The 25,710-nt window shown below is 34.2% G+C and overlaps 5 protein-coding genes and 1 long non-coding RNA gene across 31 annotated transcripts; 4 read left to right on the forward strand and 2 right to left on the reverse strand.

Annotated features, from left to right (window-relative positions):
- Window positions 1–1,952: 1,952 nt before the first annotated feature.
- LOC107956100 (uncharacterized) lies at window positions 1,953–5,782 on the forward strand. Its single transcript, XM_041096834.1, has 7 exons — window positions 1,953–1,974; window positions 3,447–3,601; window positions 3,656–4,573; window positions 4,652–4,960; window positions 5,050–5,216; window positions 5,306–5,430; window positions 5,634–5,782. Exons 1-7 carry the CDS (start codon window positions 1,953–1,955, stop codon window positions 5,780–5,782), a joined length of 1,845 nt encoding a protein of 614 aa, XP_040952768.1.
- A 498-nt stretch (window positions 5,783–6,280) lies between these two features.
- Window positions 6,281–12,857, reverse strand: LOC107954407 (pentatricopeptide repeat-containing protein At4g01570). Of its 25 annotated transcripts, none has more exons than XR_005915778.1 (8): window positions 8,439–8,955; window positions 7,949–8,094; window positions 7,755–7,869; window positions 7,589–7,662; window positions 7,377–7,471; window positions 7,175–7,281; window positions 6,893–7,047; window positions 6,281–6,679 (listed from the first exon to the last, which is right to left on the reverse strand). XR_005915778.1 is itself a non-coding variant. In XM_041096697.1 (8 exons), the coding sequence occupies exon 1, from the start codon at window positions 12,776–12,778 to the stop codon at window positions 10,352–10,354; it is 2,427 nt and encodes an 808-aa protein (XP_040952631.1). In that variant the 5' UTR covers window positions 12,779–12,857; the 3' UTR covers window positions 6,281–6,679; window positions 6,893–7,085; window positions 7,175–7,281; window positions 7,377–7,471; window positions 7,589–7,662; window positions 7,755–7,869; window positions 7,949–8,094; window positions 9,004–10,351. The 25 variants fall into 25 exon arrangements, 17 of the variants coding, with proteins under 17 accessions (XP_040952631.1, XP_040952627.1, XP_040952620.1 ...); XR_001699546.2 differs by having other exon boundaries at window positions 6,893–7,085; XR_001699542.2 differs by having other exon boundaries at window positions 6,893–7,085; window positions 7,589–7,669.
- Window positions 9,639–10,279, forward strand: LOC107954409 (uncharacterized). Its single transcript, XM_016889953.2, has one exon. It carries the CDS (start codon window positions 9,639–9,641, stop codon window positions 10,044–10,046), a length of 408 nt encoding a protein of 135 aa, XP_016745442.1. The 3' UTR covers window positions 10,047–10,279.
- Window positions 12,858–14,928: 2,071 nt separating the features above from the next.
- Window positions 14,929–16,197, reverse strand: LOC121219088 (uncharacterized). The gene is made up of 2 exons (XM_041096704.1): window positions 15,830–16,197; window positions 14,929–15,729 (listed from the first exon to the last, which is right to left on the reverse strand). Exon 2 carries the CDS (start codon window positions 15,667–15,669, stop codon window positions 15,052–15,054), a length of 618 nt encoding a protein of 205 aa, XP_040952638.1. The 5' UTR covers window positions 15,670–15,729; window positions 15,830–16,197; the 3' UTR covers window positions 14,929–15,051.
- Window positions 16,198–16,311: 114 nt separating this feature from the next.
- On the forward strand, window positions 16,312–20,465 carry LOC107954411 (uncharacterized). 2 transcript variants are annotated; one of them, XR_005915781.1, is made up of 5 exons: window positions 16,396–16,581; window positions 16,894–17,000; window positions 17,450–17,515; window positions 18,816–18,949; window positions 20,309–20,465. It is a non-coding gene; the product is annotated as an uncharacterized lncRNA (long non-coding RNA). The 2 variants fall into 2 exon arrangements; XR_005915780.1 differs by lacking the exon at window positions 20,309–20,465 and having other exon boundaries at window positions 16,312–16,581; window positions 18,816–19,142.
- Window positions 20,466–21,289: 824 nt separating this feature from the next.
- LOC107954412 (ribosome production factor 1) lies at window positions 21,290–24,602 on the forward strand. The gene is made up of 11 exons (XM_016889954.2): window positions 21,290–21,727; window positions 21,810–21,890; window positions 21,986–22,081; window positions 22,200–22,283; window positions 22,399–22,468; window positions 22,600–22,682; window positions 22,789–22,868; window positions 23,579–23,677; window positions 23,770–23,878; window positions 24,109–24,198; window positions 24,308–24,602. Exons 1-11 carry the CDS (start codon window positions 21,491–21,493, stop codon window positions 24,344–24,346), a joined length of 1,068 nt encoding a protein of 355 aa, XP_016745443.2. The 5' UTR covers window positions 21,290–21,490; the 3' UTR covers window positions 24,347–24,602.
- The last annotated feature ends 1,108 nt before the right edge of the window (window positions 24,603–25,710 follow it).

The following is a 25,710-nucleotide window of genomic DNA, read 5'->3' on the forward strand; positions in this document are numbered from 1 at the left end:
GTGAAAAATTACTAAGGATAAATACAAACAATATTAATGTGAATAATGAAAATTTATTAAACCAATCTATCCAAAAAATTACAAGTACAAATGATGAATAAACTACACTTAATGTACTAGATGTAACACTTTGTTCTTAGAGGAGGATTAAGACAGATTTTTTATCTCCCTATATTTTCATTTTGTGTCACAAGGTGTTATCTTGTGATTTATTGCAAGCCAAGGGGCAATCGTTGATCCATAGGGTAAAAGTCAGTAAGAAGAGTATCCCATAGTTACATTTTCTTTCAAGCTAATATTGAAAAATGCAATGTTGTGAAATCAATTTTAGAGAAGTATTCTAATATTTCGAGATAGGTCATTAATCTTATGAAGTCTAATCTAAAGGTTAGTCCCAACAGTCACTCAATGTTCATGAAGAAATTCAAAAACATCATGAAAGCCAAAGTTTCTAAGGAGCTGGGAACCTATTTGGGATTTCATATGGAACATCTGGGGACTAGAAGAAAATTCTTTCAATGGATAAGATTCGTGGAAAGTTAGAAAGCTGGAAAGCAAAGCTTTTATCTCCATTTATCTCCTGGTGGTAAACTCACTTTGATCAAATAAACTCTATTCCGTCTTCCTATTTTCCTCATGCTGTGTTTTAACTTTTAAGGCGCCACAAAGTGTTTGTGATGTTCTTGATAAGTCAATGAGGGGACAGTAATGCAAGAAAAATTCACTTTATTGGATGGGAAAGGCTTTGTGGGCCCAAGATTCAAAGAAGATTGGAAGTGAGGAAAGTAAACTATTCACGCAAGCTTTGCGGGTTTTGAATAACAAGAGTCCTTTTATTAGTAATACCACTGTTGAGAAGTATTGGAAATCTTCCCACATGTTCTATGTTAAACTCAAAGCATCAGACACTTGGGTTCGGAAGAGCAGTTTGCATGGATGGCCTTATCAAAGGAATTGATTGGCAAATTAAGGATGGCAATCGCTAATTCCTTCAGAATAGACAAACTGTTCCTGACTTTGGAGTTCAAATTGATGAAGCTTTCGAGAGCATGTTTTGTCCTTGCAAAAGAGAGTGGATTATGAATTGCTCGTCTATGGGTGGTAATCATTCTATCCATCAAACAATTGGGTCCAAGGGATTTTCCACGTTGGGAGGTGAAGATAAAATAATCTGGAAATTCAATCCTTGGGGAGAATATTCAGTAAGCTCATGCTATAAACTCAATGCTATTCTTCAGGCAAGCAAGCTGATCCGGCACAAACATTATGCGAAGTTAAAATTGTGGACTCTTCATGGTTGCATAGGTTTGAGAGGGAGGAAAATCTGAAGGGGCAAGTGGGCTAGTCCTCGGGTTTCTCATAGGAAAGCTTGGAGCATGGTTCATCTTGCGTTGTTAAAGGGAACTGTAGGCTTTGGTATATGTTTCCTGATGGTGGATGACACTAACTACAGCTTCCAAGTTTAATGTTCAGCAAGGAAGAAACATCCATTACATATCCGAGCCAAATAAAATGATTTATAATTATACTTGAAAAAACTCATATTTATTTATAGGGTAATCTACAAAAATAGTCACTTTTGTTTGCTTCAAGTTACATTTTAGTCACTTATGTTTGAAATGTTACGTTTTAGTTACTTATGTTATTATTTTGTTACGAAGTGATCACTCTACCGTTAAGTTCCGTTATCTCTCTAACGGTAATCCTATGTGGTAGTCCAACTAGATTTTAAGTGCCACCTTGGATTTCTAAATGGGATGAAAATAGATTTTAAATTAAATAAATTTAATTAATTAAAATTTTTAAACCTAAGCCTTAACTGAAAAAACTGTTCATCTCCTCTTTTTTAATTTTTCTTCGTCTCTTCTTTTTTTAGGTTTTTTTTTTCGTTTGACTGGAAAAACTATTATTAAGATCAAAATAGTTGAAATCAAATTGACTACTTCATAAAGATGGATTCAATGGAGACTCCAGGTATGTCTTCTTTGCATTCCTCTGTCTCTTTTATTCAATACTGAAAAACAAAAGATTGAATTTTTTATTGTTTAATAAAAACCCTAAATTAAAATTCTTGATATTTTCTTCAACTTTTTGAAATTGTTATTGTTCCTAATCATTATATTTTCTAGTTTTTTTTCACAGTTCTTGAAAAATTGGTTGCTCAATCAAATTTTTCTAATCTGAATCAACTTGTATGTTCACAATCTCTTTGTGGGTATTCCATATTATTCTTTCTTACTGCTGATTTTGACTTGAATTACCTTGCTATACGAACAAATCCTCTTCGTGACTTAAGGAATGCAACCTATAAGTCCAGAAATAAACCCATAATTTTTTAGTTGCCAACATAAAGAGATAAAGAAGATGATCAAGATCTAATAATAAAACCCATTATAAGTTTTGGGCGTTTGAGAAAACAGGGTGTGATAAATAGGTTATGTCAGAAGGGCTTCACACAACCTAATTAGCAAAGAAGAAAAATAAGAATACAGGAGTGGTAGAAGAATGAAACCTCAGAATCATGCTGTATGAGAAATGTCTCTTGCACTCCACCAGACACTACGATACAACTATAACCAGCTTCCAGCAAGGAACAAAAGTTCTTCCTTGTGGCTGGTGAGGCACCCAACCATGTCCACATATGCCTCAAGAATGGAGTGTAGAATACCTATTCATTCACCAAAACCAAGTAAAGCGGCTGAAACAAATTTGAGTTATGGGTTATGGAATGTGAAGGAGATGAGAATTTGAGGAGGTCAATTGGGCTTACAGGGCTGGTGGTAAGGCATTTCAGTTTGGGAAGAGGCATGAAACCTTTACGTTCAGCCAACGTAACAACTCGGATCGGCAACACCGAATGTGGGGCATAACCGAGAACTGCAACATTTACATGCTAACATCTATTATTTGCCCCAACTGGCAACCACTAAATAACTTAGATAGCCCAAGCATAAACATATGCTCTCAATATATTTTTAGTGGAAAGAAGAAATGGTAAACAGTAAGGGAGTATTTTTGTTTCTTCGACCTGTCTACTGAACAAAACCTAAAATAATTGTAAATCTATCAAATAAGAATGAAGTAAAATTTCACTTAATAAACCAAAAACAATTGTAAATCTATCAAATAAGAACAAAAAATAATTATGTTGTTGTCTCCCAAAACATATACTTTAATTTTAACTCAAGTGTAGTATATGTTCAGTTTTTCATTTTAACTCAGGTGTCAAGATGTGAATAATGATTACTGTTTTCATGTTTTAGATTATGTATTTTAATGTTGTCCAAATGTGAATATTGACTGTTGTCCGAATGTCCTAAAATGTTCATAAATTCATTACTGATGTTGTTTCAAATTAAACTGAATTTAAGATAATGTTTTTTCAGGTTTGAATTGTGCAATTTGTTGATACTAATATAATGTTTTATTTTTCTTTTTTGGTTTAGGGTTTGAAGTTGAACAAAATACTTTAGGGGGAGATTTTGGAGGAGAAGCGTCTGACTTAGATGATAGTTCATATAAAGCTTATGAGTTAGGTACTTCTTATTCTGATTCTTTTGAGTCTGATGGTGATAGGGTAGATGAACCAGAGGTTGAACTAGTAGGTGAAATGATACAGAATGAGTTAGACCACTTACTGGATTCAAGTTTTTAGAGTTTAGAAGATGATTTTGATAGTAGCAGTGATGATGATTTGAATAATGACTTGGATTATGATAAATATGGGAATAAAAAGTACCCTCTATTCAATCCTCAAACTGATATGAGGAACCCTATATTGATAAAAGGTTTAGTTTTCCCTAGTAGAGACATTTTAAAAGATGCAGTTAAACAGTATGAGAGGATAAATAGGGTAGTAACCAAACTAACTAGGAATGACAAGCTTAGGGTGAAAGCAGTCTGTGCACTTAGTTGTCCATGGACGTTATGGGCATCCAAGTTAAATCCCAAGGATCCAATGGATGGGAGTTGGCAAATTAAGACCATAGTCAACCACCATAAGTGTAGCAAGGTAATGAAAAATAAGAATATTACTTCAAAGTGGATGGCTAGACATTATTTACACAAATTTCAAGTTGATCCCAATTATTCCTTAACATCCTTACAAAAAGATATTAGGGTGGATTTTGGAATAATAGTGTATCGGACTAAATGCATGAGGGCTAAGATTAGGGCTCTAGAACTAGTTCAAGGGAATCACAAAGCTCGATATGCCAATATATATGATTATTTACTTGAGTTCAGGAGAAGAAACCCTGGTACAACAACCATCTGTAAGTTAGACTGTAGGCTATTTCAGAGGCTTTATATATGCCTTGAAGCATGTAAATCAGGTTGGTTAACTGGTTGTAGGAGAATTATAGGGTTAGATGGGTGTTGGCTGAAGGGATATTATGGTGGACATTTGCTTGCTGTTGTTGGGGTTGATGCCAATGATTGTATATATCCAGTGGCTTTTGCTCTAGTTGAGAGTGAAAACAAACAATCATGGTTTTGGTTCCTCGAGTTGTTACAGAGAGATTTGGAGATCGACAACTCCTACAATATATGTTTCATGTCTGACAAACAAAAGGTACTATAAAGTCATGGTATATGCTAAATTGTTTATATAAAAATGATTGCTTAGCATGTTGTTTTAATTGTTTTGCAGGGCTTAATAGAAGCGATTTCTTTGTTATTCCCTAATGTTGAAGCAAGACATTGTGCCAGACATCTTTACAATAATTTTAAAAATATAGAAGGATTTAGAGGCCAAGTTATGCGCTTTACTTACTGGAAAGCTGCTAAAGCAACTTTTCCAAGACAATTTAAAGAAGCAATGTCTGAAATGAGGTCACTGTCAGAATCTGCTGAGGCTTGGTTGCGTGACAAGGATCCAAGAACTTGGTCAAGAGCCCACTTCTCAACCAGATGCAAGTCTGATCTATTACTGAACAACAACAGTGAATGTTTCAACAAGGTTAAAAATTATTTTTTAAATTTGACTATTTATCACTTCATGTTGTATAATTGTTGTTTGAGTTATTTAAAGACTTACTCTCATTACAGATCATTTTAGAAGCTAGAGATAAACCTATCCTAACGATGTTGGAAATAATTAGAAGAAAAGTCATTACTAGGTTGGTTTCTATGAGAGAGGCTGCTGAGAAGTATCCTGGACCTTTATGTCCAAGGATACAGAAAAAATTGTCTAAAATTGCTAGTCAGTCCAATAAGTAAGTTTTGCTAACTCTTTTTTACTTGGCTTGAATTCTGTTGCTTGGATGGAAAAGTTTTTAACTTTAAAATGTTACTTTGTTTATAGTATATGGCCGATATATGCTGGAAATGAGAAGTATGAGGTAGACTGTGGATTAGGCAACAAGCATGTGGTTGACCTCCTCAACTCCTCCTGTTCATGTAGAAAATGGGATTTGTCAGGAATCCCATGTAAGCATGTTGTTTCTTGCATGCAATTACTTGCTGTGAGCCCTGAAACTTATGTAAATACATGTTATACTGTCACGACCTAGTTGAATATTTACAGCCACTTGATTAACCCTGTAAAATGTAATAGCCTTAAAAACCTAAAACTTTATGAAATATTACTTATTTATAAAATGTGTTTGACATCTTTAAATTTTTGTGTATAGGTCCTATGCAATGGGAACATGTAAGGGACATGGAACCCATTATTCCTCCCATAATTAGAATGCCCCCGGGAAGACCCAAACAAACAAGGAGGAAGGAAATAGATGAAGTAAGAAAGAGTGGATCAAAATTAAGCAAGACAGGACAGTAAGCTAATTGCAGCAAATGTGGCAAACCAGGCCATAATACAAGGACTTGCAAAGGGATTGTTGGGGATAACCAAATGGCAAGCCAATCATCGAGCCTGTAAAATTTGAACCAAGCCACTTCAATGGATAACACATCAAGCCAACCACCCTTAACCCAACAAAGCTCAAACCTGAGAGCAAATTTTAGGGCCAAATTACCTTTCAAAAGGAAATATATTTTGTGAACAAAGAATATATCCTTTTAGAAGGGTTGTTGAATCATGTTAACAATACATTTTATCTTAATTGAGGGTTTGAAACAATTTTTTTTTTGAAATGTTAAACTATTGAACAATTACTTGAGAAATGGCTATTGGACATGTTATATATTCACCTATTGGACAATTACTTTGAAGCCTGTTGTTTTAGTTGCTGGATTGCAGGTAAGCATCTGTTTACTTGCCCTCGCAACCATGTGGAGTTTTAATTGTTGAAACATAGAACCTGAATCTGTGCGTGTATTTGGCATTTACAAGATAGTTGCAGGGGCATTATTATTAAAATAATAATCATTTGAAGAGGGGACCATACTCCATGATCAGGTCTATCCTTATTTCTTGTACGTTTTTCATGCTTCTTACTTCCAGAACCTGAACCATGCAGTGCCTTTTTTATGAACTTGCCATTTGAAACACTTTTTGTATCAAAATCACATTCCAAAGCAGCAATATCATTAGAGACACAACCTAGGATACATTTTATGGAAGAATGAATTGACCCCCAAAACTTCCCCCTCGAGGCACTGGCAAGCTACACGGTCCAGCTTTGACAGCAGCAGCAGAGTAAGCATCAATACCACTGTCTACCCACTCTGATCAATGTTTCCGCAAGAATTTGAGAAGTATTGTTGGCGGCACATTCTACAAAAAGAATGGAAGTATCGGTTTATAAAAATAAAATTTTGTTTGACACACGAGTAAAAGCTGAGAAAGCTATAAGATGGTTCATTATACCACAAATTTAATATCGAGGTCATCGTCACAACATTAGGAAGAAAAAATAGTTTTTCATTGTTTAGTATTTGTAAATCTTCTGATGTAATTCATATGCTTGTAACACATCTAGAAGCTGACCTGCAATAACATGGATGCTTTGGCACATAGAACCGCATTTCCCATTGAAGGAAATCCATTACTATAAGAAAAATTTATGTCCATCATCTTTCCAGGAGACGAGTTCACAAGAAGGGTAACGTCATCAATGCCGTCAGTTTCCAGCATCGACCATCCTTCATCAGTAAACCCATTAACAAACTCATTAAATCCCCTGGAGAATATAATATGTTACTACCATCGGTCAAGAATCTACCTACACTGACATAGATGGTGAATTACTGAAAAGAAGAATGAACATACTTGCTCAATTTGTGACTAAGTGCACGCAGAGCTGCAGGTCTTCTCCCCCAACCAGTAACATTCGGCTAAGATATTTCCTGAGAAATCTGTCTCAAATGATGCAAAGCCTGCGCTAACGCCAAGGTTATACCATAAGACATTTAGTGTCTTGGTTTAGCTCCTAGCTCTACATTCAAAGAATAGATGCAAGGAATAGTCTTACCGCCATTGTTGTCTTCTGAGCAAGCAAAGCTGAGCAAGCAAAGTATAGATTCAAAGTATAGCTTTACATGTTTCTGGTTGCATTTTATGGGATGTCTACCGACACAAAAAAAAATACATGTTCACAAACAATTTCAAAACAGTCTGACATGCAGCATGTACAGAAAATAAGCCGTTAATTGACTATAATTGTACATCAAAAAATCTGTTCACCTGATTGTAAAGCTCCTCTGCTCTAGCCGAAATATACATTCTTTGACGGACTTTCAAGAACAATACTGCACACCCTATAAGCTATAAAGCTAAATATCATTAACAACTTTCAAAATTTTGATACTATAACTAAAGCATTCAAAGAATAGCTTTTAGAAGGGACTACCTCGGCACAAATAGGCATGATAATAAGAGAATGCTTGGAGACCAATTCATGAAAACGACAGGTCAAAGGTTTGTAATGCTCTGCCAGAGCATCTGGACATTTGAATTCCTGTAACCTGTAAAAACAAAACAAGAGAAATGTAAATTAAATATCTTGAAATGCCGAAACATAAAAATAGACGTTGATAAACATACCCATGTAGATTTGTTCTTGTCTCCAATAATTTAGCTATTGTCTCCATTGCCCTTCTTTTCATATACACATATGTGGTATGGTCTGAACCAACATTTTGCATCAAGTTGTGTCTGTCTAAATCATTCCAAATATCATTTTCTTGAACCTGAAACATATACATATTTAGAACAATAGACATCAGTAATGTACAGTTTCTAGGATACGTAATTTCCTGTATTATACATGTGATATTATATGAAATTGAATATCATGAGATACCCAAACATTGATTGACACATTATGAGCAAAAAAACTTGAAAATCTCAAGTTACCCACAAATTCATATCAACCAACAAACCGAATAAAAAGCTCCCATAGCTAAAACTACAAACAAAACCCAAATTAAACAAACAGAATGAATACAAAATCATAATAAAAGATGCCCAGAAAGCAAAGTTAAACAAAAACAAATAAATACCCAGAAAAGAATGGGGGATAAAAGAATTATACCTGAGAATGAATCGATGGGGTCTAAGTTACTATCACAAAAGGGTTTAGAGGTGGAGGTAAAGAAGGTAAGGAAGTAATTACAGGAGAGAGCTACAGCGGATGCGATTGCAAGTACGGTAATGAGATGCAAGAACTCGCCTTTTGAAGGGAATAAGCTTTGGGGTGGTTCGAGTATGGAGTTCAGTGAAGAATTTTTTGAATATGAATTATGCTTGGATTTTGGACGCTTTTTGGGTGTTGAAGGCATTTTCTTTTTTTCTTTTTCTGAAGGTTAGATCAATACCAAATGATGTTAATTTTTCCTTTGAAATTTTTCACTTCTAATTTTGGTTAAATTACACCCAATATCTCTAATTTTTTGTTAAAATCTATTTTCATCCCATTTAGAAACATTTAGAAATCCAAGGTGGCACTTAAAATCTAATTGGACTGCCACATAGGATTAACGGTAGAGTGATCACTTCGTAACAAAATAATAACATAAGTGACTAAAACGTAACATTTCAAACATAAGTGACTAAAATGTAACTTGAGGCAAACAAAAGTGACTATTTTTGTAAATTACCTTATTTATATAACTTTGACACTTGTGTGGCGGGCATGACAACATTTAGAATTTATCCACAACTTTTCTACTTCCCTCCTTTCATAGTATTTTTTTTCCTAAAAACCTTTAAAGAGTAAGTCCACCGTTTTATGTTTTTCCCCTTTTTAAGTCCCTCTCTTTTTCTTCCCAAATTCGAACGTCAAAAAGCTTTTCGGGGAGTTGATTGTAAAAATGTTTGAGGGAGAAGCTGAATATATGGAATTTGTTTGTTTGGAGAATGAGAATCATCATTTTGGGGGCTGTTTTTGTTTGTTGTATGGAAAAAGATTGAATTGCAATTGAGTAAGAAGGTAAATAACGATGAGAAGCAACCCAATGGCTGAAAAAGCATGCCATCCGGAATATAGAAACAGGTGGAGGGAGGTTTAAATTTGGAAAACAAGGAGAGCTATTTTTAAACTAAAAAAAAGGGTTTGAAATGTAGGTTGAAAAAAGGGAAAAATTCAGGTGGACATTGGTTAAACGAGTTTTTCACCTGCTTTGTCTCTCTTCAATCCTCTAAATGTCTTTAAATTAGCAGTATTAGGAAGCCAAATGGCGGTAGGGGTGGATTCAAAAATTAATTGCAGGAAATCCTTTCAATTGCAGCCCATATGCCGTGCTTCACGGCAACTCCACCCCACATCTTCACTGTCTTCCTCCTCTTCTTTTGTATCTGGGCACCGATAACGCAGTCAGTGCCAGATGATTCGGGATTTCTACGATTACCCTCCGATGGGTTCATCAATGTCGATGAGAGTGAAGGAGTCTGTGCAAGATTCACCAAGCCCGCGTCATGCCCAGTCAATTGCTTCCGAACGGAGCCAGTTTGCGGTGTTAATGGCGTCACGTACTGGTGCAGCTGCGCCGATGCCTTCTGCGCCGGTACTCGTGTGGCCAAATTAGGATTTTGTGAAGTTGGGAGTGGAGGTAGCACTTCGTTTTCGGGCCAAGTACTGCTTTTGGTTCACATTGTCTGGCTGATCTTGCTGGGATTTTCTGTATTGTGTGGTCTTTTCTAGTTCTTCAAAGGAGACAGATTTTTTTTCCTTATTTCTCATTCTTAACCCTTGTAAATGAGATTCTTTGGATTCATATAAACAATTCCATTCATTTTTTAAGGCATAAATCCAATTTTGTACTTCTTGTTTTATTCATGTGACAAAAAACTCCAATGTAATTCTAAGCTTGTACTTGAAAGACAACCTTTCTATTCATAAGAAAAGAAAGAGAAAAAGAAAAACTTCAATCCAAACTTACAACAATTCCATGAAACAGAATCTTCCCATTGCCTGAACTATTACCATATCCTTTCGGTTCCCTTTCTTTAGGAATCATCCCCGTTGTTGTTATTAGTGCACACGATTGATGCCTTTTGCAGCCTCAGTTTGTCGATTTCCTTTCCAAGATTATCCAAAATGGTATCCGTAACATGGTTCGGAGAACATCCTGCATCCAACATCATTTTTAAATATCTGTATGCATCCTTTAATTGACCAGCCTTGGTATGAACTTCGATAAGTGTATTGTAAGTGATGACGTCGGGGTTTATCCCACTAGACCTCATCTGTTCGAAAAGTTTGCTCGCTTCATTTATGTAACCAGCCTTTCCCAGGGCATTGATCAGGGTGTTATACATAACTAAGTCAAGATAACCACCCTGCTTCATTAATTTCTCCAGAACTGAACTTGCAATGTCTGCTCTGCCCACCTTCCCCAGGCCTTGAATTATCAGATTGTAGGTTGCTACATCTGTTGGGCACACTTCCTCATCCATTTCATTCAGGACACCCCATGCCTCATTGATATACCCCTTCTTCACAAATGAACTCATAATCGAGTTGTATGTGTAGCTAACAGGATCTACACCCATATCAGTGAATACTTCGAACAACTTGCAGGCTAAGCTCAGTTTTCCCTTGGCCAAAAATATAGATAAGAAAGTGTTCACCATATCAACATCAAAAGAACCGATCCCCTTTTCTTTAACTCTTTGCCCCCTCCTCAGCGAAAACAACCGTGAAGAATGTTCAGATGACTTTACTTGATTAGCTAATTGATCCATATATGGTGATGATGACCACTGATCAGTTTCAATGAATGGCATCTCCTGATCCTTCTCATCACAATCTTCAGAATCAACATTATTGCCCATTGCTTGGCCAGCAAAACTCCTTATCTCAATAAAATCTCCTCTGGATGGGAATAGAGGAGTGTAATCCTTTCTATTTTTAGGTGGATTTTTCATTAAAGCCTCCATATTTGCCTTCCACTTGAGAACATTGGGTACTAGATTGCCACCACGAATGTGCTTCATCAACCTCTCCGTCCAATCCCACCTACCTTGTTTATAAAATCCTACCAAGAGTGATGTTATAGTAACTAAATCAACAAGAAAACCTCTGTCTTCCATCTCTTCCACCAATTGTAGTGCCTCTTCAAGCTGACCTTCTCTACAAAGTTGCAACACAACTATGCTGTAAGCGACACCATCCACAAATTGCCCCTTCTTCTTCAAATCACAAAACAGAGTGTAAGCAGCTTCAGCCCTGCCATTCCTAAACAACCCATCTATCATAATATTGTAAGTCCAACACGAGGCCCTTACACCATCCTGAACCATTTTCTCAAATAACTGACATGCTTCTATCAACTTCCTGGCCTTGAACAATCCATTCAGAAGAGAATTATACACAACGGTGTCTGGAGCAAACCCATTATACTGCATCTCACTAAATATTTTCATTGCATCATTAATTTTGTATGATTTCGAGCACCCTTGAGTAAGAATTCTATATGTAAACACATCAGGCTCATGGCCAGACACTTTTAACTCCTCCCACACAATTAAAGCATCTTTCACCTTGCCAACCGAGCAAAGTATGTGTATGAGACTGTTATAGGTACACAAATCAGGACCGAACGAACAGGAACTGGAACTCTTTTCCTTTTGTTTCATCTCTTTAAAGAGGCTCAAAGAAGCACCCAGATCACCCCAACACCCAAAGGTATGAATGCATATATTATAACCACATGTATCTAATTCAAAATCCTTTTTTTCTCTCAATTTATCAAAAATTTGTTTGAATTCTGCTCTCATATCAGCTTTTTTGAGAGCAACAAGCAACTCGTTGATTGCAACGGATCCAGGAAGCGAACTAACAACAGAATTCCCATTATCATTGCCATTACAAGCTTCTAAAAGCTTACAGAACATAGATAAAGCCAAACCCACTTGGCCTTTTCTAGCTAAAGCCACGAGAACCGAATCATAAACACTAGCATTCAAGCAAGCACCCGATTCTTCCATATAATCAAGAATTTCAAGGGCAGTATCAAACTTACCGGACCGAATAAAAGCATCAAGCAATAACTTAAAGGTACTAGAATCAACAAGAACACCATCTTCCTTCATCAAAAACAGCAAATTAGGGACTTCCTCGACGAACCCAGATCGACAAAGGGTCCGGAATATGTGGGAGTAAGTGACGGCCGAGTGTTTGAAGTTTGGTTTAAAAGAGCGACACCAGTTAAAGAAGTCGAGCTTCTTAGAAGGCTCGAGGGAATTTTTGCGGAGGATTTGGAGGACCAGTGGCTCGGAAAGGGGGATGGAGTTCGGATCGAGGTTTCGGGTTCCAGATTCCAATAGGGTTTTGGTGAGAGAGGCGATAAGGAGGATGTTGCCCAATTGGATTGATGGGTTTTTGAGGAGAGGAGAAGAGAACGAAGAAATGGGGGTTCTTCCATGGCGCATGGCATAGCGAGAGATTGAAATTGCGGTATCGGACTGAGTAAACAATTATAATGACAAAATAAGGAATGCCTGAAACGGGAGATTAGTTGGGTCTAATTCTTGTTTTAGGGGCTAGTTTGAATGAGTGGTGTCTTTTTACCTCTCTAATGATGTTAAAAATAGCGGTGGTGGTGAGATTAGTTACGTTGGCGGTGAGATTGGGTACTATAGCGGTGATATTAGAAACAATGGTAGAGTGTGTGGTTGGATTCAAATGCAGCTGTAGCGGTGAGGTGAGAATGAAAAATGACTATTAAGGACATCAGATTAGAATTGATATATAATAGAAGTTATTTAAATTATTTTACTTTTTTAAAATTATTAAAATATGCAAATTCATTTAATAAAATATTAAAATGTATCTTCTAATATTTTATTGAATTATATAATTAATTTAAATTATTTATTAGATAAAATGATAATTTTTTTAATTTTTTTATAGTTAAATATTTTTTTATAACAATAATAAATATTATTTTCACAAATAGTAACATTATACTTGGATCAAATTTTGAAGTATCTAAACGGATGATTTTTAATAAAAAAAATATAGTAACATAAGACATAACAAGTTTCATTATTACTAGAAATTAGGTTATGATACAAAATGTGTTTACAAATATAGATTCATTAAACTAGTTGTAATGGTTTCCCTTAACATCGTGATTTCAAAGTCACTTTCTCTGTTAGAAGAACTCGATTCACCTCTGTCAAACTGGCTTGAAGAGACTGGCATGTTCGGTATATTCTCAAATTCTCGAAAATCCTCATCATTTGACCAAGCATGTCTTCGAATGTAATTATGCAAAATCATTGTTGCAATAACTATTAAAACTTGCTTGTCGAATGAATAACTTGGAATATCTCTTAATATTGGCCATTTTTTTTTCCACACTCTAAATGTTCGTTCAATCACAGAGCGTAACGAAGAATGGGCATGATTAAAGATTTCTTTTTTTCCAGATACTTGATGATTACCTCGACGAAAATCAGGTAAATGATATCGTTCCCCCTATATGGACCTAGAAAACCTGCCATTTGTGGATATCCTGAATCCACAAGATAATATTTTCCTACAAAAAAGTAAAACATAATATCAAGTTTAAAAATAAATTTAATATTTTAATATTTTTTTATGTAAAAAAGTAATTAAAAAATTAAAGTTCAACCTGGTGGAGGGTGTGGAAACTTCAACTCTTGTTTTCTGAGTGCTTGCAAAAAAATTCTACTATCATGTGGTGTTCCTTCCCAACTAGGAAATGCAAAAATAAAGCACATGTTGAAGTCACAAACTGCCATAATATTTTGAGTTGGTTCACCTTTCCGTCCGATATAAGGTATTTGACAAGAAGGCGAAATGCATGCTTTTATATGTGTTCCATCTATGGCCCCAATACAGTCCTTTAAAATAAATACAAGTAATAAGATAAAAGTTAGAAATAATTTATATTTTAAAAATATAAAGATTGTGTAAATATTACCTTAAAGTGAGGCCAATATCTTGTATCATGTCGAATATGGTTCGGTACTTTCTCGAATTGACCGTCAGTGGGTTTAATCGTGTCTATTCCCATTCGAGCAAATATATGCAACATATCAGTAAAAATTTGACTAACAGTTTCCCCAGATCGTTGAAATCACTCTGTTGCATTTGAATTTGATTCTCTATTTCCAAGAATGTACAATGATAATGCTAACTTCTCCATTGCCGATACTTTCCCATTCTTTAAGCCATAATTTGTTTGCAAATCATGCAACAAGCTGTGAAATATATCTTTTGACATCCTAAAACTATTCATGCAACGATCATCGTGCCCATTTAATACTTCATCCACCCACATTTGACCTGTATAATTTGAATCCATACGCGGTTGCATAGTGAAATAAGTTTCATGGTGTACCAATACACTGCTTAACACACATTCTTCCTCTTCATGATAGTTGTTGTTCTCAACTTGGGTAACAATTGTGACTATTCTTCGTTGAGCTTCTTCACTTAATTCAGGGGTATCATAATTTATATCAAAACTATTATACATATTGTTAAATTCATCCATAACCTGAAAAAGTAATCAAATGAAAATAAATCCTTTAAAATCTCGTGACATTCTATACAACACAGAAACTTGATTAAAAGCATAGCATAAAAATACCAAACATAAAAAGTATCATACATTAGTTTTACATATAAAAAAAAGTAGTATAGTTATATTACAATAATAATTCTAAGGAGCTTATGGTGGAGGTGGTTGATGGTATGGTTGGAAGGGAAATGAGGATGTTGCTACCAAGGATGGAAATGATGCAATTGGATTTTGTTCAGCATACTCACGTCGAAGCCACCAAACCCTATCATCTGGATCTAAGTTCAAAAACACTTCTCGTTTCACCGGTATTTGGAACATTTTGGTGGCAAAATAATACAGGTTATCTTTTTTTGGAATTTCATCTCCTAAAGCACGCAAAGCATCCATTGCATTTGAAATAGTATATTGAGAGTGAGGAAAAATAATTTCATTCACTGACTTCCTTGGACTAGCCATACTCTCACACAATTTCTCAATCTGAGTAGTTAATGTATTTCTTGATGATTTTCTACTTGAACTTGATTTTTTTCCTTTACCGTGTACAACCCCAAGTGTTTGCTTTCTTCGATTAGGAATTTCATGAGAAGGGTTTGATGGTACCTCATCAGGAGGAATACATTCATTCTCATTACTATGTTCATCTGAATCACCAAATCCCTCATTAGGTGCATCATCTCCCATAAGAACCCCACTTGGAAGAACACCAGACGAAGGTGCCCATGCGTTCTCTCCGGTGGCTACAATGCCACCAAACATTTGCCACATTAACTCATTCAATCGTGGTTCAATTCCTTTCTTCTTAAATCCTTTAAAATCAGGATTTTCCTACATAACATGTTAAATGTTATACTAAGATTTTTATAATTGTAAATTATTAATTTCAATAAACTTTATGCATTAAAATAATGATAAAGTAAACACTAACCTGTATTTTTGCAGCCCACCATTCTTTGGTAGCATCGACCGTCTTTTTAGATGGACACCATCCAATACCTGTAGATTCCTTAAGCAACTCCCTCCATAACCTCCATTCATTTTTTAATGTATCCCACTTATTTTTCAATTGAGGTTTTCCGTAATTTTTTTGTGTTTTTGCTTGAAAAAGAGCAATGACATTTTCCCATCCTTTTGAGTTTAGATGAGTTGCCGGTCTATTACCAGCATTGACTTCATTCACACAAAGTTCACAAAATATCAATGTCAGCTCATCATCCCAAACAGCTTTTGTTGCTAAGCTACTATCTCCCTCCACAAAATTCCGCGTCTTTACAATCTATTGTCATTGATATAATTCAGTCAATGTGCTAGCATTCACCAAGAAGCATAGAGCAAATATATAGTCTATAAGTTATATTAGACGTCTCCCAATACTAATCTTTATCTAGCCACACCGAAAAAAAACTGGCGCCTTAATTGGAAGCTTCAACTTAATGGAAAAAGGAAAAGAAAATAATAAAGAAAGAAAGAAAGAAAACGAAAATCTACCAATCAAAACAACCAACAAACTAGTGAAGGCAAAGCTTCGCTTGTTTAGTTATAATTTTGTTGAGCGACGAAGCTTAGAAAATCTTTGGTTTGTGCTTATGATGCGTCGCTCTGCTTATGCATCCAAAAAAACGGGTCAACCCAATTCAACCAACCCAATTTCCTGTTCTCCCTCCGATCTCTTTCGCACCAGTACTTCCCTCTTTCTCTTCTTTCTTTAATTCTAAATTTTGTTGGACTTGGATTCGGCTTTTGATTTCTTTTTTCCTTTGTCTTTTTTTTTGTTTGTTTCAAACATTTTTCACTGTTTGTTAGATTGTTAAATTTTATTTTTTCTTTTATTTCTCTGGTTGATTTCTGTAAAGCGATTCAATTTTGCATAAGTTAAAATCGTGTTTGTAGAAGAAAGAAAGTTAACTTGTTATATAGAAGAGAGAGTGAGAGAGAGAGTATAGATATACATATAGAAAGCCCCTACTTACTTTCTCGAATTTACTGCTGCAGAGGAGAGACAAAAGAGTATAGATATAGAAAGCATATGTCAATTGTTGGATCTTGTTTTAGGATCCCAATTCCGTGCACAGGTTGACTATTTTATTGAGTATTTGAAGGTGAGTTGTGACAATTATTGAATTTGACCTCTGGGATTGCATCTGTTTATACTTTATTTTCTTCATTTCCTTTATGATGTTGTTTATAAAGGCACAACTTTATCTGTTATTTTGGGGGATGAGTTCATTTCAGTTTTAGCTTCTAGGATTATATAAATTTATATGGATATGTTAGAAAATCTTTTAAGTCTGTTATCAGATTGGGGAACATTGTTACAGATGGACTCTTCAAAAGTTTCTTCAGAAAATAGGATTAATCCTCTAATTTAAATGTTTAATCTTTTAGATCAAAAGGTGTAGAAATGAATCTAAAAACTCTATAAACTAGATTACAGAGTAAGTTGCCTGTTGTTATTGTGATGCTGTAATTCTGAACTTACCCTTCTATCCTAACCTCAAAAAGAGGAAGAGAAAATATGCCTCATACCATGCTTGTTTTCTTAATGTAGATTCAGAGCGATTATAAGGTCATAAACTTGGATCAATGGATGGGCTTTTTTTGATTCTGCAATGAGGTACGTCACAGTTTATCCTTGTTATGGAACTTTTTATTGTGCTCCCCATGTTTAGATGCTCTACCATAAAAAAATAGGGTCAGCAAATAATTCTTTAAATGCCATGTTAGGCTTAGACAGATATCACTTTAATTAAAAAAATAAGAATTTTTCCTGGAATAAACTTGTTGAATTATACTAAAATCTTTTAGATAACGTTTTTAGTTATATGAAGACATAATGTCAATTGGTAGTGTGTGGCAGAATCCCCTTGGCATACTTATAGACTAATATAAGAGAGAAGACCAAAGAGGGTTCCCTCTCATCCTGCAGGTTGTGGCTAAAATTAAATCCTTTCTCATGAGAGTTTTATTTATCACTCTTTCGTTCTTTTCATTTTCTTTCATCCATTTTTTGTAATTATTCTTCATTTATTGATAAAAGTACATATATTTTGGGCTGGAACTGATTTCTAAACTGCTTGGTTTACTTTTTCTTACAAACATGGAAATCAATACAGAGAATAACTCTCTTTGGCATAAAAATTGAGACAAAATAAATGGTAGGAAACTATTGATCTTTACAGTTCAATGTTATAAATGACGGGTTGTTGCAAATTGTAGTTCAATTATACATGCATGCTTTGAAATATTATTTTGTTAGTTCTTGGTTGGTTGTTTACTTGATTGAATCAGTTTGAACTTTTAACAGCTTCCTAGAATAGCCCTAAATTTTGAAATATGAGCAATGGTCCTTAGTGATCTCAGATTATGAAAGAAAGCCAAAAAGTAATCTAAAACTAAGTTCGTATTGAATATTTTTGACTAGCTGAAAGAAGTTTGGTCTGAAGCCATTTTATTTTGCATTCAACATGTCAGCAACTGAATCTGCATCCATTCTTCTTGCTGCAAGTAGTGGGTAAATAGCTATCCATGTGTCCAATGCATGTGAGAGGCAGGACACGTTGTAACCTGTACTGTCACCTTGCCCTATGTGTTTACCTCACAACTCAAATAGAATAAAATTCAGCCTATACAACTGCATGAGAGCACTTATGACTAAAAAGAAATGCATGGCTCGACCAATAGCTTAAGTTTAGGCTAAGCCTTTCTCTAGAATATTGGGAACCTTAGAACCTTTCTATACAAGCTTTTGTTGTTTCGTTTGTTTAGTTGTGCTTTGTTTTATTTTTGATAGTTTTAGTTTTTGAGGGTTTGAGACATGAATACAGCATTGCAGGAGATGTTTTCTTATTTGTTTTCTTATTTTATCAGGTCTCTTTCATTAGATAATAATGTTTTAATTATGTTGATTTATATAGGTTAGAAGGGAGAAAATCAGTGAAAGAATGAAGTATCTGCAAGATTTTTACCAGGGTGTAACAAAATCACAGGCAAAGTTGGTATGCTTGATGAAATCATCAATTATGTTCAATCTCTTCAATGGCAAGTAGAGGTAAAAAAATAATGGAGAAAGAACATATGGATTTGTGTATGAACACAAAAATTCTTTTTCATTTCTAGTAATTACTTAACTGCTTTAAGATTTTGTCCTCCATGTGAGGACATATTTATTTGTTGTTATTTTCTTAGCTAATAACAAGATGAGAACAAGATGAGAAAGAAAAACAGAAACTACTTTGATACAATTCAAACACATAAATAGAGTAGAAAAAGAAGGGTTTTGACTTACCAGATCAAAGTTGAGAACAAGATTGATAGGATGAGTCGAGAATATGAGCTTCTTTGAGTCTGCTGTGAGTGTCAATTGAAGGAGTTGAACAGCAGGGTTTTCTGCAGATTGGGAAAGAAATTAATTTAATTTTCAAGGCTAAAATGGTAAAATAATAAGTAAAAGTAAGGGTGTTTTTGTCTGTTACAGTGCCAACAACTCAGTAAATTCATCCACTACTGTTGATTTCTCCAGCTGAAAATCAGCTGACCAGTGTGGTTGAAAAGAAACCTCACTGTACTGACTGTTTAAACCAAACAACTGCTGCAGTGAGTTTGGCACTGTAACGCACCTCATTGGCTGTAAACTTGAAACTAAAGGAAGCCTTAGTCCTTATGCTATACTTAAATTTCAGACTTCATTCCGTTTGCCTTAATTTAATGTTATTTGGCATATAATTTTTAGTAGAGTAAACTTTTTTCTATAATAACATTTAAGTTTTTATATATAATCTATTTTTTATGTTTTATTTTAATCATCTGTAACATATTTTTATTTATAACAATAACCATAGTTGTAAAATATATTATTTATTAAATTAATTTTCTATAACAACATATTATCTAAAATTATAGGTATTTCATATAAGTAAGTCCATTGATTTTAATTTATTAAATAAAAAATAATTTTAGTTAAAATATTATTTAAATAAAATAATTAAATTCCAAATAAAAAAATAAATTTTTATTAAATGAAAATAATTTTAAATCAGTAAAATTTAAGATATCAATTCAATAAATTATTAAATTCCTTAATTAAGTATTTTACTATGAATTTGAAACATCATAAACGCTTATAAATCGATTACTTGAATTTAATAACTCATAGTGATTAATAGAACTTGTTAGATCTTTAACTTCATAATTAATCATATGAATGAATGTAAAATAAAATATCCATAAATGTGCACTTACATGTCTTTTAATTTTGTTGACTTATTTATCTTTTTCTTTCTTTTTTGAACATAATTCATACTTTCTTTATTTTATGCATATTCACGATATGGAGTTTATGGTAGGTTTACACAAATTATCTTTCTATAACAACATATATAAGTGTATAACAATCACCTCTTTTTAACAGGCATCGTCTTGACAGATAAATGAGACTGTTATAGAGAGGGTTGACTATATAATCACATGTGTACCCATCTGTTTTACGGTTCAAGCCCAATTTTGTTCAAATCGAGTAGTATTTAGATAAAGCTCTTCTAAACATGTTCATTTCTATTTCTTCCGATCATTTATTGGTTAAGCATGTAAAATTAGTAGAATATATTTGATTAAATTTTATATTCCAAAATTAGAAATATAAATAAATTATATATTACTATTTAAATTTTAGTGCTATTTATTTTTAACATAAAAAAGTTATAGTTTAAATATTTTATTGTGCTATGATTTGAACTATAATATAATGTATAATATATTAATAATATTGTAATATTTATTGGTTACATTAATAAATTTTAGCAACAATTTTAAAATATAAGAGAATATTTTAAATTTTATTTTAAAATATTTTAATTAAATAAAAATAACCCATGCTGCTATGCATCTCAGAGTAGCAAACTAATTTTAATATTGAAATTATAATGATACTAATTTAAAGGACACTCACGTGAATTTATTAAAATTCATATAAAAGTTAATTGATATTTTAATTATATAGTAAAATTAATTGTTTATTATGCATTGGGTTAAGTGTTAAATCTCATTATTATTAAATTTGTTTTGAATTATTATATGATAAAAAACACTTTCATCAAAATTATAATAAGAGTCACATTGTATTTTGTAATTGAATTAGCTTTAATAATTAACTTTGTATTTTGTAGATATAGGATAAAAGTGTCATAGATATGGAATAAAATAAGTAGATATAGGATAATTGTAACAAGACTCAGATTACATTTTATTTTTCTATTAAAAAACGACATATGATGTGTTATGTGTACACTAACATCAAATTTTAACAATAAAAATTAATAATATTTAAAAAAAAACTATTTTACTTTTTAACCTCACTAATGATAAAATGCAATAAACAGAGTGCCTCCATAATAAATATAATAAAGTTTTTCTCGTCAAATAAAAATTCGGACCTGCTCTCGTCTCTCTTCACACATCCCTGCCGCCATTTGAAACCCTAAATTAACTTACTCGTGAGGTTGAGTTGTCTGCTCTCTGCCTCTTCATCACTCTGCTATATTTGATTCTGTTTTGGATCCTACCGCTAGTTGAAACCCTAGGCGAAGCCATTAGAATGGGCGGAAAAAGAAAGACGAACGAAAACGAAGGGATGGAAGGAGAGGAGGATAGCAAACACAACATTAAAAAGATGGAGAAGGAGAAGAGTGAGATACTTCCTTCCTCCATTAAAAACAAGGAGAAGAGATCTGCTGTACACGCCAAACTCAAGCACCAAAAGAAGCTCGACAAACGCAAGAAGCTTAAAGCTCGCGACGCCGCCGCTAAACGCGCTCTCGAGCTCGGAGAAGAGGTCTTCCCCCTACTTTCCTCTTTTTTTTCAACGGAGCAACAACAAACTGTTCTCAAATCTTTTCATATTATTATTATTGCAGCCTCCACCGAAGCAAATTCCTCGCACTATTGAAAATACGAGAGAGGCTGACGAGACAGTTTGCATGCCTGATGATGAAGAGGTTAATTTTTTGGTTTTATTTTCTCGGAAAATTCTTTATTATATGTATAATGTTTAAATCTGACAAGTAAATTTGTAATCTTTTTTTTCCTCCAGCTGTTTGCTGGTAATGACGCTGATGAGTTCAGTGCGGTTCTAAAGCAAGATCGTACCCCGAAGATATTAATCACAACTTGCCGTTTCAATTCCACTGTATGCTCTTTTTTCTTACTTATTTCTCATTAATGATTGAACTATGCATCAATACAAAGCTTATTTTAGATGAATTTTCTTGCTAATTAGTCTGATGCGTGGATAACTTTGTCTTCAGAGGGGACCGGCTTTTATCACAGAATTGCTTTCGGTGATCCCAAATTCTCATTACCATAAAAGAGGAACATATGACTTGAAAAAGGTGATTCTTATGATAATTTTCTTGAACTATTCTTTTATAAGATTACATTGGAAAATCAGATTTGTAAGTAGCATTTAGAGTATCATTTTGAAGCTATGTATTCATCTTCCTGCAGATTGTGGAATATGCAAATAACAAAGAATTCACTTCTATTATAGTAGTTCACACCAACAGAAGAGAACCAGGTTTACCATAAGAATTTATCCATAACTAACTTTTCTTTGATTGTGGCCTTGTACATTATTTGATGTGGTGGCTCTAACTTTGTAATCTTCATGAGAATTATAGCTGACTAATTGGTTTAAATATCATTTAGACGCTCTTCTAATTATTGGATTGCCTGATGGCCCTACTGCACACTTCAAGCTTTCCAGTTTGGTTTTGAGGAAGGACATTAAGGTAGCACATTGATCTTTTTACGTGAATTTTCACGCCTTAAATGTTGGATTCCTTAGAATGGATTTGTTTGTATAGTCATTGAATTGCCTCCATTTTGCTCTTGTAGAATCATGGAAATCCTACCAGTCATGAGCCTGAGCTAGTATTAAATAACTTCACAACACGCCTGGGCCATCGCATTGGCAGGTTGCATACTGTTCTTTTTTATAGTTTATTACTAAATCAAATTTTTAAATTTCGCTTAGCAAAATACAAATATATTCTTCTGTAAAAACAGTGTTGTAAAGGTGTGCACCTAGGTGAGCCCGCGCCTTAGCATTATTCAACAAAAACACTGCAAACCCTTCCAAGCAAGGCCCTTTTGACTAGGCACAGACCTGGTGTGCCTGGGCACGCTTTTATGTAAGGCGATAGGCATAATATAAGCCTGCCTGATTGAATTTCCCTTTATTTTCTTTTTTCACAGTTCTCATTTGATATACCTTTACTGGTAAGGAAGGGATCATGTCAAAACTATATTCTTCTCAATATTTGTGTATTCAAAAACAGACATTGACTATAAAGCAATCATACATATTGATCAATAAATAAATTGCATGTTTGTAGATAAACTGGACCATACTTCAAAGTTTACTATATATCTTAAGCTTTATATATTATACACACACACAGACTTGCAAAAATTCTTTTATGTACATATTGTGCTTTACTTCACTCAGGCTAGCACTTTTTTTGCACCTTGCACCTTGCACCTGAGGCAATATAAGGGTTCTAGCGCAGCATGCGCCCTTGACAACACTGTAAAATATGTGCCTTCTCTTTCCAATCTTATATTCTCCCTCATTAGGCTTTTCGGTCTGAGAATTTTAATTTTGTTGTCGATCTGTACACTCTAGGCTGATTCAGTCACTTTTTCCCCAATCTCCTAATTTTCGAGGTCGGCGAGTTGTAACCTTCCACAATCAACGAGATTTTATATTCTTCCGACATCATAGGTGTGCCTCCCTAGCCTCTGAATCTATTGCATGTTGACTAAATGATGATTGTGGAGATTTCTTCCTGATACATTCTGGATTAATGCAATCAGGTATATATTTGAAACCAAGGAGATCAAACAGAGTGAGTCAAAAGGTAAAAAGGCAAAGGATACCAAGGGTGAGAGCATTAGTAAAGAAAAAGTAATAGCTCGTCTTCAGGTCAGTTTCCTTCCCTGTTTCTGTTATCACAATTGTATTTAGAGATTCTAAAATGATTTTGCTGGCTCTGGTTTATGGAAATCCTTTTACCCTTTTTCTAAGGATTATCATAAATCATTTTAACTTCTCTTCTTGAAATGTCTTTGCTGCCCATTTCGATAATCTGGCATTTACAACCGTCTATTTGGCCCGGAATATGTGTTGTGGTTAACAAGTGTGTGAACTTGCAGGAGTGTGGTCCTCGGTTTACACTAAAGTTGGTAAGTCTACAGCATGGAACATTCGATACAAAAGGCGGAGAATTTGAGTGGGTTCACAAGGTAACTTTTCTCTATGATAACGTTGGTTGGATTCTTTGTTTTTTCCTCTTACAAAACCATCTGTCTGTATAATTGGTGATATTAATTGTTTCCCACCTTTGAATGCCAGCCTGAAATGGACACTAGCCGAAGGAGGTTTTTCTTGTAATCTCGATTCTTGCATTCATTGTGTGGAATGCAACAATTTTCCATTGAAGAGGGAGGGTATCCGCAGTAAGGAAATGAAATCAATATTGAAACATTCTTCCTTTGCTTTATATATATGATCAGTTTTGGCACTCATAATCACGGTGATCTTATCCTTGTTCCCAATGCCCGTTTTATGCTTCACTAAGTTATGTTTGTTTGCGTTCCATCACAAATAACGGATAATTGATCAAATTGAATCGAATTTTATTTTTTTATTTAATTTATCATTATAGATATATAATTAGTAAAAATCATTCTAATATAGTATATTATAATAATCCTTTTAAGCAAATTGTACGCATTGATGATTTTGAATTGATTCAAGCTGGTATATTTCGATTTGGTTTGGTTGTATTTCCCATTTGTTTTGTTTTGTTTTTTTTTTTTGAGTTTACAAGGACATATTTTTACTTCGTAAGTATAACACAATTACATCTTTTAGCTAATATGAAGTAGAATTAAATTTAACAAAAAAAAAGAGGAAAAATTGGATTTCATAAATACTCACCCACGCTTCAACCTCATGATGCTCTCGTCACGGGTTTTTGGGTCAAGATTGGTTCACCTAAGCTGCCTCACTCATTAGGGTGTTCAGTGTGAACAATCCATGTCTCTGATGTCACTTGACATAGAGTTGTTACTCTCTCCCCTCCCTAAAAGATTTGTATGATAGGATATGTAGTGCAGTCGATAATTATGAAGGGGGAGACTTGAATTTGAATTTGTCAAAACTTAAAGTTTGTCTTTACTAATAATGTCAAAATTTTATTTTTTTGTTCATTTAAAAGAAATTATAAAAATAACAAAACAAGCAAAGAATTTATATATGATTAGATTTCTTTTATGCATGATGAATTGGAGATCTATATATGATAAATGGGTATCAAGGACTTGCTGCTTCAGCCTTATGCTTTTTTCTTTATTTTCTTGTGTTCCATGTGACCTTCGGGATTTGGTATAGCCTCAATCACAACATGATTTCCGTAGTCGTGGCAAGATTCATGACCCCCCATGTGGAAGGTCGAAATCTTTTTGAGTACTGTGTGATCAGCCCTTCGGAACACATGCTTTTGCGATGTGGTTGGATTAGGGATATATGGTTCTACTTTTGATTTCTGGTTGTTGAGAAAATTTAATTGCATCCCAGTTTTAAAAGGAGATGTTTAGCGACAATTGGAGAAAATCAAATACCATCTTCTTTGCTTCGCATCCTCGACAAACACAATATCGATGAGCATCAGAGTGATAGAGCATATCATTATTATTGTACGTTACTCCAAGTATAGTGTAAGCAAAATCTAATAAAAAGGTGGTGTTCTTTTA

This window comes from Gossypium hirsutum, chromosome D07 (assembly GCF_007990345.1).
Source record: "Gossypium hirsutum isolate 1008001.06 chromosome D07, Gossypium_hirsutum_v2.1, whole genome shotgun sequence".
Lineage (NCBI taxonomy): Eukaryota > Viridiplantae > Streptophyta > Magnoliopsida > Malvales > Malvaceae > Gossypium > Gossypium hirsutum.